Raw genomic sequence first — 21,170 nt, forward strand, 5'->3', positions numbered from 1 at the left:
TGAACAAGAGATTAAGTCTGAAATAGAGGTAGGAGAGCTAACATTTCTAAGCTTTTATATTATGATTTAGTATTGTTTTATTACTATTCATGCCTTGAAATTATGTGTGAATACTGTTAATAAAAAACATAGGTACTTACTGTATATCTATCTATAGTGAATTTTTGTGCTAATATTATATGTTGTTGTTTTGAATCTGTAAATAAGAAATTTGTTAAAACTAGTTGAGGAACACTTTGGCTAAGGAAAGACTTGGTACTTAAGTTGTCCATTGTGACGCACCTCTCTTTCTTGGAAGTTTACTCGACAAGTTTTTAACTTAAATCTTGTAGAACAGATTATGTACTGTTAAATTATTGTGCAATATATCTAGTTGGAATGAAAATGTCGGATGAATTCATGTTATAGTGGTAGATATGGAAATATGAATTTTAATTGTGATGGTAGGATAGAGGAATCTTAAAAACCGGAGTTAGTACATCCCTGATCATAGAGCAGCCCTGGTTAAATCTAGTAAGTTGTGACTAGTCATATGTACTAGCGTTTATGGTGAGTTTGATTCGTCAAACATTTGATTCTTCTCCGGTGACCATTTATGGTGATATTTTAGTATTGTTAATTTATTGTGATATATTCATTTTGTATGATTTTTGCGATGATTGGATTTTATTATATTTGATTTGAATTTATGCATCTGAACATGATATGAGTAATATGGGGAGATTTTGTAAGGGTATAATGTGAGTTGAGGAATATGAATATGGTATGAGTCTCGCGGAGAGTTCAATAATGATATGGTATTTGTGTATATGTTGATGTTGAGGGTCCTGTAGTTGGAGGTTATCCTGATACTCTAATAATCATCCAGTCTCAAGTAGAGAAGGATGAATTATGTGGTGAGAGGGGCAGGAGGTTTTGGTTTATGTGCCGGTTTTAGACATAGTGTTGAGGACTAACCTTGTGGATTGTATGAAGTATTTTGGAAGTGTATTTGTAAGAGGAAGTAGAAGGCATCACAAGTGCATAACCTCTTGTGACCGCTCATCAACATATCATCGGAATGAGTGTCTATTGGGTATTGTGGAATGAGTGTCTATTGGGTATTGTGGAATGAGTGTCTATTGAGTATTGTGGAACAAATGTCTATTAAGTATTGTGAGATGAGTGTCTATTAGTATTTGTGGTATTGTGTGATGAGTATCTATGATGCGATTGTTGTATGATGGTATGAGTATCTATGATGCGATTATTGTAGGATGGTATGAGTATCTATCATGCGATTATTGTATGATGGTATGAATATCTATGATGCGATTGTTAGTGTTGAGGACTAACCTTGTGGATTGTATGAAGTATTTTGGAAGTGTATTTGTAAGAGGAAGTAGAAGGTATCACAAGTGCATAACCTCCCGTGACCGCTCATCAACATATCATCGGAATGAGTGTCTATTGGGTATTGTGAAATGAGTGTCTATTGGGTATTGTGGAATGAGTGTCTATTGAGTATTGTGGAACGAATGTCTATTAAGTATTGTGAGATGAGTGTCTATTAGTAATTGTGGTATTGTGTGATGAGTATCTATGATGCGATTGTTGTATGATGGTATGAGTATCTATATACTTTTTTTTATTTTATAAATTATTGAACTTTTTTTATATATTTATGTATTAGATAAAATAGTTATCTTATTTTTAAAATATATATTTAAAATTAAAATTAGATTTATAAAAAGTTTAAGTTTCATTATAAATAAATTTGGATTTCTAACTTGATCCAAATGTTTGGATCTTTACAACTTGATGCAAATATTTGGTTCTCCATTTTAAAAAAAGATCCAAACTAGTTTTTCACAAGAAGTACATCTGGATCCAAAATGTGATCTACATATTTGGATTTTGAATCTAATTTTAAAAATTCAGTTTAATATCATGTTAATAAGTTCACTGTCATGTAATTGAAATTTTATTTATTTTTTAAGTGAATTTTAAATTTAACTTAATCTTACCAAATCAGAAATCTAGGTAGAATGAACTCTAACCAATGACTTTGATATTATATTAAGAAGTACATTTTGATACCTTGTAATTTAATTATTTTTCTTTTTTATGTGTTAAGAAATATGCTTTAAGCTAATATTCCAAAGCCAAAAATTTCGCTAAAACATATTGTAATCAATAATTTTAATATCATGTTAAAAAATATATTTTGATGACATATTTGTTTTGCATGTTAATAAATGGATTTTAAGTCTCAATATTATAAAATCAAAATATTGTTATGAGAGACTCTAACAAATGATTTTGATACTATGTTAAAAAATATATTTTAAATTTGATTTAATTTTATTAAAGATTAATCAAATAAAGTATTTTTTATTTAATTGAGAAAACTAATTAATATTATTTGATTACGGAGTATTTTCTATTTAATTGAGAAAACTAATTAATATTATTTGATTACGGTGATTATATATATATATATATATATATATATATATATATATATATATATCAATTTATTTTATTTTTATTGCTTAATATGGTAAATCTTATTGCTATATTTTCTAATCATTATTGTATGATTGGTTCATTTATTACAGAGACCCTTCTATTTATATTCTTAAGGTACTTGAGGTGACGGTGTGTTAATAGAATGATGCAAATTTACCTTCATAAATTAATTGAGTAACATACTTTTGGTTTCATTCAATGATTTAAAATTTTCATTTAAAATTGCTTTAATATTTGTAAATTTGTACTTATATTTTAATATAATTTCGATTTCTGCCTAATCTACTCAATAAATTAAATTTTGCTCAATGATTTTTTTTCAAGAATAAAATAAAAATAGAAGTGTTTATAATTATGTAGTCTCTCTAACTTTTAATATAAGAAATTTCTAACGTAACAAGACAAACTGATGAAAATAATTTAATATTTGTTATCATTATGTATTAATACAAATACACGTGTTCCATAGGTCCGATTCTGATCATCGATAAAGATTGCAAAGAAACGAGCAGCAGACGTTTAAGAAAACGTCTTGAAACCGCTCACTCCCGACAACCATTACCGTTTAAGAGCAATTAATGTCATAAAAATTACTGTCAAACGGTTAAGGTTTGCATTAATGACCATTTAAAAAGTAAATTAATTGGTCAGATTCCTTTAAACTCTATAAATAGAGGTTTATTTTTCGAGGTAAAAGGGACTTTTGACTTTTGACTACTCATAATAGACCTACTAAGAAAACTTATAACTTGAGTGTTGAAGTGTCTTATGCAGGTCATCCCTCGTCTAATTCTTAATATCCTGAAATGAGGAGTAAGAACACGCCTCGGTTGGTTGGTTGGAACCTAAAGATAGGAGAACATTTGGTACGAAAGAAGAGCAGGCATTATCCTCGTCCCATTTCAGCAGAAACAACACGTATTCATAATATTTAATAGAAAATATAAACATTTTTGTGTAAACGGTAAAATATCTTATAAAAAATACCATAAATTCTTAGAAACTATAAATAATTAAGTGATTTTTATTCTCATAAGAAATGAATATTTCGTGAGAATTATGAAGTTAGTTTATACACTAATTATCTAATTTCACTACATTTTGTACTTTCTTTTACTATTTTTGAATTCTAAACTATTAAATACCAATCAAGATTTTATACCATATTAGATATTGCCTTTATGATAAACAATTTGTATAAATGTTATATCTAAAAGAAGTGGAATTTATAAGAGTAACATCTCTGAGTATAATATTTTTTTAAATACAATCTCAAATGTCAAACGTTATGGAATATAATAGTTTTATGATATTTTTATGTTGCTTATATTTACTGATCTATTATAATTATATTTTAACACGAGAGCAAAAGATTTATGAAAACGTGTTAGAAGAGCAGCATATAGTATTAATTTTGTGCTATATGTTTTTTAATATATTTAATTATTTAATATACACATTAAATGAATATGAAACTGAAATATAATATTTAATTCGTATATTTTTATTACTCTTAAAATTAAAAAATTTACGGTGTGATGAAAATATAATACAAAATTTAAATAATTAATAAAAAATACAATTTATTTTTAAATAAAAATAGTGCAAAATTCTCAAACTTATATTTGATTCCAAAATACAAATTTATTTTGAAATAAAAACGTAAAATATCATTTACAAGTATAAATAACAAATATTTATTAATCAAAATAGTATAAATTTTATTTCATGATTACTATAAATAATTTAAATTTTATTAATATTATTTCCTAAAAATTTAACAACTTTTTTTGTAGTTGCCTAGGAATTATCGACTTCATATTAAAATAAAGTGAAATAGTCTCAGGTAGAGATAAATGCGAAATTAATGTATTTATAAGCGTGTATTTCATATTAACATTATTCACGTGTATCAATAATATTTTGGCATATATACGAGAGTTGGTAAGAGGGGTGTGGTATGATTCATGCTGTTTATCATTTATTCATGAAAAAGATGGTTTAGACCAATTTCTCTTTATTTTTTGTAATAATAATGGTTTTTCCTTCTTTTTATTTCTCTCTTTTGGCCAGAGTACTTTCACATGAAATGAAAGAATCAGTTGTTTATTAGGTAGATAGATACGTAACACGTGCAAAAGAAAACAAATATTAAAAATAATTAGTTATTATATATTAATTTAGATATTAATTGATAAATTAAAAATTTATTGATATTTACACTAGTACAGTCACGAGAAATGACAGCGGTTGTTTTTCTTTATAGGCAGCGATTCTCGAACCGAAGCATATTCAGGTGAAGCAAAAATTGTAATACTTTTGGTCTCGGGTGTGAACCGAGGCATAAAGGGAGAGGATTTGACATCGGTTCAACCATAACTGAAGCAGTAGAGTTTTTGGTTTTTTTATTTTTCGTAGGACTATATGCCTCGGTTCAGAGGAACCGAGGTCGTATTTCCCACCCTACTGCCTCGGTTGTAACTTGAACCGAGGCAGTAAAGTCTTTTTTAAGGTGCTTTTCTACCTCGGCTTTGACTTGAACCGAGACATATATCCTTGTTTTTTTTTAAAATGAGGTCTGTTTCTGCAACATTCCCAACAACAGAAACAGACCTGCATATATATTTACAGCCAGAACAATCCAGAATAATCCAGAAACGTATATTTTGAATGAAAATTATAATAAAACATAAATACATTCAATTGAATCATAAATCAACTTCTTAAAAGCATAAATCAATCCAATGTAATCATAAATCAAGTTTGAAGCATAAATCAATGTAATGTACAAAGTTAAACGACTATATCCTAATAATGTAGAAAAACATCAAACAACTTAGAAACATAAACTTAGAACTTACTATATCCTAATATATACTACATACTATTATATAAATGAATTACATATTTAGCCAGCGCTTTCCTCACAAGTTGAAGTGACTTCTCTAGAATTGGAGCAGTGCTATTGAATCTCTACATAAAATACAATGATTTCAATTAGTGTATTTGAAATCTAAACTATAGGGAAAATAAAATTCAAACCTAAATAATACTGTTTACCATCCACTGGTGTAATGTGCACGAATAATGGTCATCATCCAAAACATGACGTAGTAATCACATTCATATGACCTCGTTTGTATATTACACTACAATATATCATCATAATTATAAAATATTAAGTAACATCATTTGAATGGAACCAAATGTAACAAAGTATGGACTAAAATACCAAACCTTAAGGGCAACCCATGCAAGCTTTTTAGCTGTAGCAGTAGATCTCCCAGATAACATCATATGTGTTGCAAGGGAACTATTAAAAACAATTCCTTTAGCATACATTTATATAACAAAAAAGTCGAAACATTGAGATTCTTACCAATCTACTACATGTCTAAGAGGGCTGGGAGGAGACTTCTGCAATGAACAAAACCAGACAGTAGTGTTCTCCGGTATGGAGATCACAAGTAGTTGCCGATGACACCTGAAATTGGTAATAACTTATGAATCATATACCAAAATTAATAAATGAATGTGTTGAAGTTAACCAACTTCACTTACCCATGTATATAAGGAAGAAAATATATAAGTTGGTCCTTATTCAACTTTTGGTTTCAATTATGTATAATTTTTTAGAAAGTGTTTCAATTAAGTCATTTATATCATACTTATTTTATTTTATTTTTTAAAATTTTGTTGTTGTTAAGATGTGGATTAGGTTCTTAGTGTTACACATAATATTGAAATATATATATATAATCTTTTTAAATTATTAAAGTTTTAGGAAATTTTTTCCCAAATTTATAATTAACTAATGTATTGTAATCTGAAATTCTTTTTGTTTTAGGACAAAGAAGAGTATTGTTATTTTCGTTTTTTTTTTAAATTAAACTACGTTATTCAATATAATACTAGGTATTGTTTGCCTTATGTAAGATCCATGAAAAATATTTACCTTAATAGTAACAATTTTAGTAATAAATTTCTTTGTGAATAGAAAATATAATAAGTTTATAAAATGTGGAAAGCTAAATAAGAAATTTTGGTAGCTTAAATGGTAGAAAATTGTGGGGATTTCAAGAACATGGGTTCAAACTCTTTTCTACCTTTTTCTTTAAAAAAAATTAAAATATTGATAGTAGATAAAACACTCAGATTTTAAGGCATTATTGAGGGATCCAATATGTCAAGTGGTGATTAAAATATTAATATAATAAATAATATTAAAAAATTGGTGAATAGTAAAATTTTTGGACTATAAATATCCATGAGAAGGAAGGCTATTATGCACAAAGAGAGGAAGAATCAAGTGAGAAAGCTTGAGAAATGGAGAAGAAAGAGTTAGGAAGAAATTTTTAGTTGCAAGAAGAGTAGAGGTTCTGGAGGATTTTCGGGGAAACAAATTCTGAACAAGAGATTAAGTCTGGAATAGAGGTAGGGGAGCTAACCTTTCTAAGCTTTTATATTATGATTTAGTATTATTTTATTACTATTCATGTCTTGAAATTATGTGTGAATATTGTTAATGAAAAACATAGGTGCTTACTGTATATCTATCTATAGTGAATTTCTGTGCTAATATTATAAGTTGTTGTTTTGAATCTGTAAATAAGAAATTTGTTAAAACTAGTTGAGGAACACTTTGACTAAGGAAAGACTTGGTACTTAAGTTGTCCATTGTGACGCACCTTTCTTTCCTGAAAGTCTACTCGACGAGTTTTTAACTTACATCTTGTTGAACAGATTATGTACTGTTAAATTATTGTGCAATATATCTTGTTGGAATGAAAATTTCTAATGAATTCATGTTATTTTGGTAGGTATGGAATTATGAATTATAATTGTGATGGTAGGATAGAGGAATCTTAAAAACCGAAGTTGGTATATCCCTGATCATAGAGCAGCCCTGGTCAAATCTAGTAAGTTGTGACTAGTCATATGTATTGGCGTTTATAGTGAGTTTGATTCGTCAAACATTTGATTCTTCTCCGGTGACCATTTATGGTGATATTTTAGTATTGTTAATTTATTGTGATATATTCATTTTGTATGATTTTTGTGATGATTGAATTTTATTATATTGGATTTGAATTTATGCATCTGAACATGATATGAGTATTATGGGGAGATTTGGTAAGGGTATAATGTGAGTTGAGGAATATGAGTATGGTATGAGTCTCGCGGAGAGATTCAGTAATGATATGGTATTTGTGTATATGTTGATGTTGAGGGTCCTGTAGTTGGAGGTTATCCTGATACTCTAATAATCATCCAGTCTCAAGTAGAGAAGGATGAATTATGTGGTGAGAGGGGCATGAGGTCCTGGTCTATGTGCCGGTTTTAGACATAGTGTTGAGTACTAACCTTGTGGATGGTATGGAGTATTTTGGCAGTGTATTTGTAAGAGGAAGTAGAAGGCATCAGAAGTGCATAATCTCCCGTGACCGCTCATCAACATATCATCAGAATGAGTGTCTATTGGGTATTGTGGAATGAGTGTCTATTAAGTATTGTGGAACGAGTGTCTATTAAGTATTGTGGGATGAATGTCTATTAGTAATTGTGGTATTGTGTGATGAGTATCTATGATGCGATTGTTGTATGATGGTATGAGTATCTATGATGCGATTGTTGTATGATGGTATGAGGGTGTCTAACATAATTATTATATGAGGTTTGTTGAGTGTATCAAAGTAATGGATGAGTATCTATGATGCTATTGTTGTATGATGGTATGAGTATCTATGATGCGATTGTTGTATGATGGTATGAGGGTGTCTAACATAATTATTATAAGAGGTTTGTTGAGTGTATCAAAGTAATTATGCATGTTTTATAAATGATTGGTTGCATGTTAGCTCACCCTACTTGTTTGTGTTTGTGTATGTGCGATGATCGTATAATTCGTTATACGGGAGCGGATGGAAGAATGTCGTCTGATTCAGTGCCAATGAAGAAAGAGATAAAAGAATAAATTAAAAGAATTCAAGTTATATTTATAAGTTTATAGTTAAAATTTGAGTTTTATATATATATATATATATATATATATATATATATATATATATATATATATATATATATATATATATATATCAACTATGAATTATCAAGTGTGAGATTAAGGGATGTTATCTTAAATGTAATGCTACAATATATCAATTATGAATTATCAAGTGTGAGATTACGGGATGTTACACCTTAAAAATATCACTCCTCATAAAATAAACAAGATGATAGGAAATATTTATTATAAGAATATTTGAAAAAAAAATTGTTTTACATTTACATTACTTAAATATTTTTAGTCAGTATTCCATAATTAAAAAAAAAAATGAAAGCGAGGGAATCACAACTAACCTTATTTTGGAAAAATAATGAAATACACAGGGCTGTCATTCTTTTCATATCAAAAGAAAGTTAGGTAAGAATAAATTTCAGCCTTTACTTAGATTTGATGCATGAATACACCGATGTTTGTTGATTGAATAAGATGCGGTAATGTTAGCATCTTATAATATATGTTTAATATAAGTCTTGTGAAACTTGTGTATTGGATGTTTATTATCTTATATGTATTTTTAATTTATTTTGTCTCGTATATACAATACGGATCTTTAAAAAATATTATGGAGGTTTCAAAATTTTATCTATAAATATATAAAAATTTGAAAGAATCAAATATATTATAGTTTTTTTAAAAAAAAAATACATATATAAAAATCTTTATATTTTATAAAGAAAAAATGTGAAAAAAATTTGGGAGGCCAAAATCTCCTCAGTCACCATAAAGCTCTACCCTGCATATCTAAATTTATCTTCAATTTTAATTATAAATCACTTATTTTTTTTATTGACTTTTTAGCATGATTGTACTTGATATAAGAATACAAGATATTAAAAATCGAGACAAATTCTTGTTATATCTAAAATTTTGTGTTTTATATGCTTATAGAGTGAGTAAATATACTTCTTTAAAAATATTAAGTTTTATGATAACCTTAATGAATATATTTTGATTAATAAGTAAATATATGATTTATATAGCTAATTATATAATATAAAGTACGTTACACTAAAAATGACTCTGAAATGCTTCGATCAAATAATGTTAACGTATAGATTGCATGATAAATATATGATTTGAAAACTTGATTTATTTTCATCTTAATATATTGAAGTTGAATATAATGTTAATGTTTTCAAAGTTGAAATAATCTATATAATTTTTAAATGCCTCATAAAAAATACTAATATTTGCATTGTCTTGTCAAAATTTAATATGCTATCCCTATTAAATGTCGGTTTCAGTTCTTGGTGTCTGATTACTTATGAATGCACATGATTTTCTATATTAATAAGTTAATACTATATATTAATTTACTAAAAAAAGTAGTTGTCTCATGAATAAAGGTGGTTGAGTTTGTGCGTAAATTAATTCTCTAAAAAATAAAGGAGAAGAAAAAAAGGTAGATTCTCTAATTGCGATTGTTCTTCTTGTTTCAGCACAGTATTTATTAGGAGTGGTGAAGGATATAGTTATTAACGAGGAATCTTGATTTTTGGATACCTCAGGAATATGGTATCTTTTCACACTATTGTGATGCCTTATTTCAACAACTCGCTTTGTCAAAAGAAGTAAATAAAAAAAATATATTTTTAAAATAAATATGGTTCTTATAAGAGATTGGACAAATTATTAACGTGTTTAAAAAGTATGCTATTTTCATTTTTAAAACTATTCTATACATCCTAATTAAAGGTTTTGCTAAGAATTATTATTACGATAATTAAATGGCATGTAGACAAAATTTAGAAGCATTTTATAAATATTTTTTAACCTTTTTATGAAAATTATTCATGACTTTTTTAGAAGTGCTTTTCAAGTTATTTCAGTTAAATATCTAAACCACTATTAAAACGGTACGTTGTTTTGAAGAAATCCTCTTTATCAAATAAACATAAATAAATAATAAATTATGATAGTAGTGTTAATATAGTGATAATGATAATAAAAAGAATGGTTAGATGTGTTTTTAGTTTCTAAATAAATTGGAATTTATTTTTATACGAAATTTGATATATTTTTAGTTTCCAAGTTTAAAAAGTGAAATTGACATATTCATTTTAATTCATGTTAATTTATTTTTACATGCTAAACAATGTTTTTAAACTATTATTTGAATAATAATGTGTTAAACAAGATAAATAACTCAAATATCAACCTAAAGCTGTTGATACTTAAAAAAATTAATGCAATTGAATTTAGAACATAATATTCATTCATTTTTTAAATTTGATGACCAAATTGTATTAAAATTTGAAAAAAGAATAAACTCTAATTTTGTGTTAAAATTTGAAAACTAAAAATATATTTAACGGTAAAAAGTAATATAATTGTAATAATAATAATAATAGAAGTGATAGTAATTATTATTATAATAATAATAGTGGTAGCAGATTAAAAAAAAGTAGCAGATAAACTTATATGATATTCAGCAAAACCAAAATATGTTATATAAGTTAAAATGTAAATAAGTTAATTTTACCTTATGAGGACATTGACAGATTCAGAAAACATTATAAAGAGAAACAAACTTCTTACGTTATATTCATCTTCCTTTTCTTATCCCAAATTGTCATAGTTGTAACAAATCTTTGAGTCCACCATTGATGAAATATGGTAGCGCCATGCGAGTATCAAAATTTACGACGAAGAGAAAAGAGACAAAGATGGTTTACATCATGCATGTATCTGAAATGGATATGGCGTTGAAACGGATTCTGAAAAGATTAATGAGTGGTGGCCGTTTTTGTTTCCAGAATTGATGAGAGTCTGCAAACACAAAACCTCCATAGCTGAAAGAAAGAGAGGCAGCCATAACACATAAAGCAGATAAGTGTCACCACCATTACAAATACGGAATGACCATTAAATCTAGCACTACTATTTCCTTGGATTCATATCACACTCCAAACTTCCACTCAGGTTTGGTTTTTTGACCAAACATACGTAGCTTTGGTTTGGTTTTTCAAACAATCTGGTTTTTCAGACAAGCACTGTTCCTATTGCCAGCCGAAGCAGTTAAGAAAATCTTCGATGCTACGTAGCTTATCTCTACTATCACTATATTCTATCTCATTTTCATCTATATATTTTTTGTATAAATTAATATGTATAAACTGCGATGTTATATCAAGCCGTGTTTCCACTACTATTCGTAACTAAAATAAGAAAAACATTTATTTCTTCATAAATTAAAATTAAATTATGCAAAATTTTAAAACAAAGTTTCCCTGAAAAAGTTTTGTAGGGATACGTTTTTTAAAGTCTTTGGTGAGAAATTTTAAAAGGTTAAATGAGTAGTGATGATAATGTTTTAAGTTTAGTTTTAAAATTATTAGAAAAAATAAATAATTTTATTCTTTATCCTTCTTAATTTATTATCTGTATAAAAATTACAAAAAAGAATTTTCAATTTTGGTTCTTTACTAAGCTTCAAAATCTAGAATAGTGTGTTAAGTTGTTGAATTTGCATGATTTGATTATATGGTATCAATGAGTTAGCTTGAAATAAGTGAATCGAAGAAATGATAAGCATGGATTTTGAGACTTTGAGACTCATTTTTGTGTTCCAAAATTATATTGCACTGTTAACTATTTGCTGAGTGTATTGTTTAAGATATGCTTCAAAGTTATTTTTGTATGCATATTTTACTCAAGCAGGATGATAGGGACAAAATGTAAGACTCCACATTTAATTGTGGCCTTAAAAACAATAACTTGACATTTGAATAAGATGATCACAAGAAGCGAATTCTCACTAGTCCAAAAATAGCGTATAACATCACGCATTCAACATTCAACCACTGAATAACCCACGTTAAAAATAATTAGTGACATTTTTGTAAATAAATTCAATTATTAGACGTCGTTTAGATTTGTAATTCGACATTAATTTGTTACATTGGATAAATTTTGCGAAAATGTTTGGCCCGAAGGTGAAAATGTATTTACGTATGACGTCGAATTCGCTAGAATTAGACGTCAAAAGGATATAAAACGTCGAATGCTTCAGCGTTAGACGTTAAAAGGTTAGTGAATTCAATAAAAAAATGAGCGGGAGATTGAAAATTCATTCACTTTATCTTAGCGCGCGATACCCTCTTCTCAAACTTTTATGGAACAAAGTGTGACAACCATCACATGTAATTTTTCTTTCATTTGTTACAAATGCATGTTAATTAACTACTTTAGGTATGATTTTCGTTTGTTTTGACCGATTATTTTCGTGTTCTTGTCCTTCTTAGGCGCATTTTGTTTGATGGCAATACTTTATTTCGACGAACTCACTTTTGAAGGTTAGTTTTCGTTTTGAAGAACTTATTTGTTGAACTTGTTTGTTTTTTTTTAACTTGTTTGTTGTTTTTGTTTGGTTGAACCTGTTTGTTGTAGTTGTTTGATTGAACTTGTTTGTTGTTTGTTATTATTGTTTGTTATTGATACTACACTACACGTTCATAGTTCATGTTTATTTGTTGTTTTTCTACGTTTCAGGTCTCGTAGAATTGTAAGAAAGAATCACAATTAATTAAAAAAATAAAAAAAATTGAGTCGAATATTGACAAAATTCGACCTTAATTTGATTAAGGTCGAATTGTTTTATATTCGACGTCAATTTAACGTCTCCCGATATGACGTCGATCTCGATTTCGACGTGAAAGGCAAAAAATATTCGACGTTGTACACTGATTTTGTACTAGTGTCTACTTTTATCAAATAATATTACTTAAAGGCTTTGCTTAAACGATATTTCTCACCATTTTATCACTTATTTAACTTAGTTTAGTTCGCTTTTAATTAAGATACTATGTATAGCAGGTGTTTTTCAATGAAGTATTGTTAATTTCTTTATTTCATGGAAATTATTATATTCATTTGTGATGTATAAATACCTAATTTAGAGAACACTTTTTAGAATTTATAAGTCAATTTGGATAAAAAGTTATTAAGAAAGTAACACTATATTTTATATATAATGTATATCAACATTCAAATCTTATTAATAGAGTCTAAATTATAAATTAAGATAGAAAAAAAAATCGATGATTAATTTTATTAACTTATTTCATGTTGGGATTAAATATTTTAGATGATTTGATAGTAATGATACGACAAGTTTAACAAATAATAAATTTACTAAAATAGGTTTGATAACTCAAATACATATCTTAAAAAAGTATTTAAGTTTAACTTAACATTACATAATTGACTTATAAAATAAGATGCACATCCACTCCACTTATATATATATATATATATATATATATATATATATATATATATATATATATATATATATATATATATATATATATATATATATATATATATATAATTAGTAAAAGTGAAATTTTCAAATTCAAGGGTTTATTACAATTTTAATATACAAATATATTAAAGATATTCAAAATCGGCTTACTTTACAAGCTGAATATAATGGACACTAAAAAATAAACCCTTAGTTTGTCCACAGTTGATCTTTGATTTTTCTTTTTTTTTATCAAAACCTGGTTTACATCAGTCCGGTTTTAAATACAAATTTGTTCAATATATATATATATATATATATATATATATTTGAGTGCCATAAATGAAGGTCGTTGGTGGCAAAGATCCCCAACTGGAATCGAAAAACTAATTAATATAACTTGACACCAAGGCATAATATTAGAATCATAAATTGACAGTGATAGTAATTACACGAGGAGAAAGAATACACGTTATGAAACAAACACAAGAATGTAAATAATGCGTTTTATAATTGTATAAACCGAACTCGTTAAAGCTAAACGTATAAAAAAAAGTAAAACGTAAGGAAGACAGACAGTTAATCTTGCAGATTTTGCAACCATTTGACAGAGTGTTGAAAATCAGTGTGATGGAGGGTTTTAAATGGGCACCTAATGGCATGGCTCTCATGTGGGACAGAAAGATTGCATTAAATACAAGAGGTTTTGGTCCGAATATAACTATTTATTATTCCATGGACTATAATCTAATTCCATGGCTTTCTAATTAAAACTGTGCAAGTTGAAATGTAGTGGTGAATGAAGGAGACGAGCGAAGCTGAAACGGGTGAGAAAAGTGGGAAAACGGTGCCGATAATTTCGTATGGGCAAGAAAGTGACATAATTCTCAGCATTAGGCGAGAGGCTCATTTATTTATTTTTATTTTTTCCGTGTTATATATACCTGTTGCCTGCTTTGTTTCTTTACACTTCATCTAAACAAGGCTAGTGTGGTGCATATTTCGGGTGAAGGGGAAATTGCTACTTCTGTGAGAGGTTCAACAACCAACTACTTTTTTTTTTTCTTGGCCAACAAATGCTGTTTAATGAACAATCAATTCTTGTTTCACTTCTCTCTCTCTCTCTCTCTCTCTCTCTCTGCTTCTGTGAGAAGAAGTTTTAATTTAAGAGAGCCAAGCCCACACGCTTTCATCCAACCAAACATAACTAAATAAGAAGGGTATTGCTAGTACTTGCCCTTGCGTCCTTCCACTAACCCACCCTTTAAGATATCATCTTATTCTGCTGTCTTTGCTACCATCACTGCCTCCATTTTTCATATGGCATTCTCCACTCCATTTAGGATACATAAATAGACACGCTTTTTTCCTTTTTTTTCTTCACCCTTCTGCCTTCTCCATTCTCACACCCATCACCATTTTCTTCTCTTTCTCTTCATGCAAATGGGTGTCACGGCCAAGGCCAGATCCGCTCTGGCAATGACTGGGAGGCTTCTCAATGAGGCAGTGAGCTTCGTCGTTTTCTGTGTGCTGGACCTCGTTGATTTTCTCTTGTGCTTTCTTTTCAAAGCTGTGGACTTGTGGATTGAGGCAGATTTCAGACCCTGCTATTGCTCTTCCACAAGGGAAGCAATCACGAGCAGTGGGAAGATCTTGGTTTCTGAGCAAGGCGGGGAATCCAAGATCGTTTCCCTCACCTCATCCAAGCTTCGGTTGGAGGATATCTCTGACACCCTTTACTCTCGACCCTCTTTGGTCTCCGAGGTTTCAAAACTAACCCTCAACGAGCTCAAGAGGTTCAAGTTGGAGGATCCTGTTCTACATTCCAGGAGAGGAAACGGAAACGGAAACGGAAACGGGAACTCACGTTGTTCCACATTCACCGTCAACACCACCATTGTCGAAATGCTCCAGGGCAAAATCGGAAGACACCAACCTCAACAGATTCCTAGATGGTCCGACTGCGATTGCAAATACTGCACGAGTTGGATCTCTTCTTCATGCTCTCCTCACAACAACACCAGTGCCAAAGCCACTCTCTTTGTAAACTCCCATTGTCCCACCACAGGTACTAAATTCTGTCATCAAATAACCACAACCAACCATGTTGTTTTTAGTACTCTGTTAATGAAAATCGTAGGAATGATGTTCCGAACATAATCGTTTAATGTGGTGATATAGATGAAGCAGGAGATGACGTGGTGTTCATACACGGGTTCATTTCGTCGTCATTATTTTGGAGTGAGACAGTGTTCCCGAACCTTTCCAGCGCGGCTAAGTCCAGTTACCGGTTATTCGCGGTTGATCTTCTTGGGTTCGGGAGGAGTCCAAAACCGAGCGAGTCAATGTACACGTTAAGGGAACATTTAGAGATGATAGAGAGATCCGTTTTGGAGGCCCATAACGTCAAATCCTTCCACATTGTGGCCCATTCATTGGGTTGCATTTTGGCACTCGCACTTGCTGTCAAACACCCCCATTCCGTCAAGTCGCTCACCTTGCTTGCCCCGGTAATTACTGATTAATTACGATTTTTTTTTAATTTTTTTGTGAAACTGATTTGTGAAATTAATTGAGCAGCCATTCTACCCAGTACCCAAGGGTGAAGCGCAGGCCACACAGTATGTGATGAGAAAAGTTGCTCCGAGGCGCGTGTGGCCACCCATGGCGTTTGGCGCGTCGTTGGCGTGCTGGTACGAACACATATCAAGAGTGATTTGCTTGCTTATCTGCAAAAACCACCGTATTTGGGAATTTATAGCCAAACTCGTCACTCGAAACAGGTAAACCCACCTCTTCTGTTTTCGTTTTCCTTCCAACTCTTATCATTCTCTTTTTAGTTGGCCTATTTTTGACCCTTGCTTCTTCTTTTTTTCATATCACAAACTCTTTTCTTTTCTTTCAAGTATTTAAGAAAGTCATAACCTGCCAAAAATAGTATTTAGTTTCTTCAACTACAACTGCGGCTTATTTCTATGTTAATTAAATTTTTATCTTAGTTTTCAAAATTCTATACTGTTTCTGTTTTTTTTTTTTAATTTATTTAAACAGATGCTTTTCTTTTCTTAAATTTTTTATTTATAAACTAAAAAAGGTTTTACAAATTTAATTTTTGAAGATTTAATATATTTATTTCAATTTTTTAAAATTTGAAGGTAAAATATATTAGTTTCTTTTAAATTTTAAACTAAAAATATAAATAAATAAGTATTTTTAATGTTTATTATTGTGTATTATTAATGTTTTAAAAAGTTATAATATACTTGTATAAAGTTAGTTTTTATTACAAGTTGTGAGCGAATTTCAGAAAAGTAAGTTTTATAAATGTCGACACTGACTTTTAGGATAATAAATCAAGAATCAAACTACGAGAAGAAATAATATTTTGAAAGCTATATATTATTAACATTTATTGCAAATAAAATTTAAAGTGAGCCTAGTAAAATATTACCACATTAAAAGTGTACAAATTCACATGCTCTCATGCAAATTGTAAGATTACATACCGATCATCTTATAACTACTTTAGAATGTTTTTGGTTGTTGTGTATATTGTTTAAATTAAGAAAGTATCTTTGTTTCGTTTCTTTCATCTTACCACTTCTGCTGTTCATTTCTTTATGAAGTTAGAATTCCTATTTTTGTGCATTTAAAAAGTAACCTGCTTAAAATATTAAGCACTTTTTTATAATATCTTATTACATTGCACTGTTCTAAAAGATTACACCATTACTCCATCAACTATATAAATTTGATATACAACAAAAATAATTCATTGATACTTCATACTAGAATACACTTAAAGAAAAGAGAGAAATACAAACATGATAAAGGCTACAATACAATAATAGTTATATACATACATATTAGTGTTTACTTTTTTACACATAACCATAAATGCTATAACTGTGTAGTAACAAAAACTGCCAAAAAAAAGATATTTACTTTAAGCCTCGATCAAAAATTATCTTGCTGTCACACTTTAGGCCATGAATGAGCAAAACTTTAGGGCAAGACTCGTGTCATGTCATGCCCAAGACCCTTTAAGAAGTAGAAAGGGATATATTTCAACCATGGAGTTATTTCATTAATTTCTGAGGCACACAAGCTCTTATTTATTTATTTATTCCAAAAATTATTTTAATTATTATATTTTATTTCTCAAGATTAGAATGCTTATAGTCATATAGCCCTAAACTTGAATAAGAAAATATAATTGGATATTATAAAGAATGAGGAGTTTTGTTACTATACATACAATCATAATAAATGCACCGAATTCTTAATTAATGCACCGATATACTTAGTAAGTGAGATTTTTTTCTGATTAGCATCAATAACAGTATGACAGGCATCAGATAATTGCGAGATGAGTTGAAAAACAAGAGGAAGCATGGAAACATAATATGTCGGACTTTTCATCCTCTTATTAACGTTATTTGATTGAAACCTAGAACGTTAGAAATAAGTGGGTAAAATCTAACAGCTAGGCCACAGTTGGGTTTGAGCAGTCAAACGTGTCAGAATGTAAGGACAGAAAAAGAATCAGATATTATTTTATGGTTGCATTTATTAATGAATCTAGGTTTGATGGCCATGAATGAATGGATGAAGGAGAAGAGATTAAGTTGAAGTGTGTTGTTGGTGAGAGAGACTCTTCATCTAACGTATTAATTTGTGTTGAATATATATATCAGAGTGAGGACGTTCTTGCTGGAAGGGTTCTTCAGCCATACGCACAATGCAGCGTGGCATACCCTACACAATATCATATGTGGAACTGCTGGTAAAATAGGAAGCTACTTGGATGCTGTGAGAGAAAACCCAAAATGCAAAGTGACCATCTTCCATGGGAGAAAGGACGAAGTCATACCAGTAGAATGCAGCTATGAGGTTCAAAAACGGATTCCACGTGCGAAAGTCAGAGTTATCGACAACAAAGACCACATAACTATTGTTGTTGGAAGACAGAAAGCCTTTGCTAGAGAGCTTGAAGACATTTGGAACAGCACCAAACAAAACTAGATAAATATTAATATTAATATATATAAAAATATATATATATATATACATAATTATGCTGCATGTCGTGTCAATGGTCTTACGACGAGTGGTAGCTACTGGATTAAATTTGTGTTTAAAGTTTACCTGTGCCAACTCAAGTGTTGCTGTATCTTTCACTGTAACAAACAAATCTGTCTATTTAACATGTTTGGATGTTTGGATTCTAAACCAAAGAGAAGAGAAACTTCAATAAAACTTTTATATCCAACTATATTGCACTGTCTTCTTTTCTTTCACTAAACTTTTTTCTTATATGAATAAGAGTAATGGTATATATTTACATACACACTTACAAGAGTAAAATAATTATAAAATATAATTTTTTGTATTTTAAAAAAAAAATATAGTGTCGAATAAATTTAAAAAATTTATATGTTAAAGTATTATTTATATGTAATAAGGTTATTGCTTCTTATACTTCTATAATTACTAATTAACCTTCACAAAAGACAAACATTTTTCATCACATTAACTACTACTACCGATTCTGCCACGACTTTTATTACTGTCACTGCTGCAGACATAAAAGATCAAATACAGGGAAAAGCTAATTCTAAATTTTTTTCTCGTACACATTCATGTGTTTTGAATTTTTTTTTTTTTGGAATACATTTCAAGTAGGGATGTTTTTGAAAACTAGTTCCTAAAAATATTATATATTCCGAAATGTTTTTGAAAATTTTTTGTTCTAGTCGTTTTATTTTGAAAATTTTATTTCTAAAATTTGTTATATATTATTACATATCATCAAAAGGTGATAAATGGAGCAAGTGGAATAGACTGAAATAGGTACTTCAACTCACCTACATGTACTCATCAGTTCTGCTTAATCTGTAAAGCTAGTAGGATACTTATCGGTTTATATTTTTAAATAAAAAAATTATTAAATGTTTTAGGTTTACAAACGTGCTTTTAAGAAAATCATATATATATAATTGAATATAAATTGTGAATGTACTGTAGACTTTTAACTTTTTTTATTAATTTAAATAAGTCAGTAAATAAAAGATTCAACTATTTTTTATTTTAGAAAATCTACTGAGGAATCTAAGATTTTCAAATTGAATATTAGTTGGACAAGATCCACCCGAATCGGCTCTTGACATATTGATAATAGCATAGGTCAAAATATAGATTGAACTAACTTGTTTTAAATATCCTTAAATTACAATAAACATTGAATGCATGTTCAATCTACCTATGCTATCCATCAAATCTATGTTAGACCAAAAAAAGATATTCACAAACAGGCTTAAGTTGTTTATGCTAAATTTCATATATTTTTTTCAATTTTACCTATCTTGTTTAAGTCATAAACAAAACTAAAAATAGTGTATTTATAATTTTTCATGTGCATATAGAAGAAGAAAAAGAATCAATTTTATTTCTCGCAATCTTATTGATTCGAAGTATTTAGGCTCCAGTGTTATTAAATAAGTATAGTTTTCAAATAACATATAACTTTGCAATTTGTACTCATACTTTATAATAAAATGTTTTATTTGATAAAGATTTCAGTCATTAAATATAATTATTTCATATTAAAATATTAACGTAGGTTTTATAAACTTTATGTTTCCTGTTTTAATATTTAAAATATTCTATTCTTAATGGTTTTTATAGTTATTGTTAGGTTTAATAATTCAGTAGGTCTTATTTTTTTATTTTTTGGGTAAAGCTTTTAAATAAGATCTTTATTTATTGATTTTCTTAATTGAGTTTTTATTTTTGAAAAATTAGAAATAAATAGAGTCATGTTCTTAAATTGAACTAACGTTAGAATTATGTTGACGTGCTATAATGTTAGTTTCTTTTAATAATGTGCCAAATTGTTAATACTTATAGTATGACATGGAATTTTATTTTTTTTAAATTAAAAAAAATTGTCAAAAGTTAATTCAACTAAATTGTTATGAAAATTAGGAATTTCACCGACCACTGTTCTTCTCTCTCAACTCTTTTGGGCCACTATTTTCCCCTTGCATCATCCACCATTAACACTATTCAGACACCATCTTCATCACTCTCACAACCAGAATTTCAAAAACCCAATAAATCAGGAAGCCACAGTCAAACTCATCTTTTTCCACCAGAATCGCAAACTAAATTGTTTATGGAAATTAGAAATTTGGTTTGAGAAATTTAGGGTTTCACATAACCCCATTTTCACAACTTGTGTCGGTGTAAACTTCCAAGTTTTCCCACTCCGAATGAAAGCTGGGCTCGGTGGCCACTACATTCCGGAGATGTCCTGCCAAAGTTGGATGTTTGGTGTGGAAGCAC

The 21,170-nt window shown here is 29.0% G+C and overlaps 1 protein-coding gene across 1 annotated transcript; it reads left to right on the forward strand.

Annotated features, from left to right (window-relative positions):
- The first annotated feature begins 14,797 nt into the window (after positions 1 to 14,797).
- Positions 14,798 to 19,098, forward strand: LOC108322790 (probable lysophospholipase BODYGUARD 3). Its single transcript, XM_017555031.2, has 4 exons — positions 14,798 to 15,891; positions 16,005 to 16,333; positions 16,404 to 16,606; positions 18,521 to 19,098. Exons 1-4 carry the CDS (start codon positions 15,261 to 15,263, stop codon positions 18,846 to 18,848), a joined length of 1,491 nt encoding a protein of 496 aa, XP_017410520.1. The 5' UTR covers positions 14,798 to 15,260; the 3' UTR covers positions 18,849 to 19,098.
- The last annotated feature ends 2,072 nt before the right edge of the window (positions 19,099 to 21,170 follow it).

The sequence above is a fragment of the Vigna angularis genome, chromosome 3 (genome assembly GCF_016808095.1).
Source record: "Vigna angularis cultivar LongXiaoDou No.4 chromosome 3, ASM1680809v1, whole genome shotgun sequence".
Taxonomy (NCBI): Eukaryota; Viridiplantae; Streptophyta; class Magnoliopsida; order Fabales; family Fabaceae; genus Vigna; species Vigna angularis.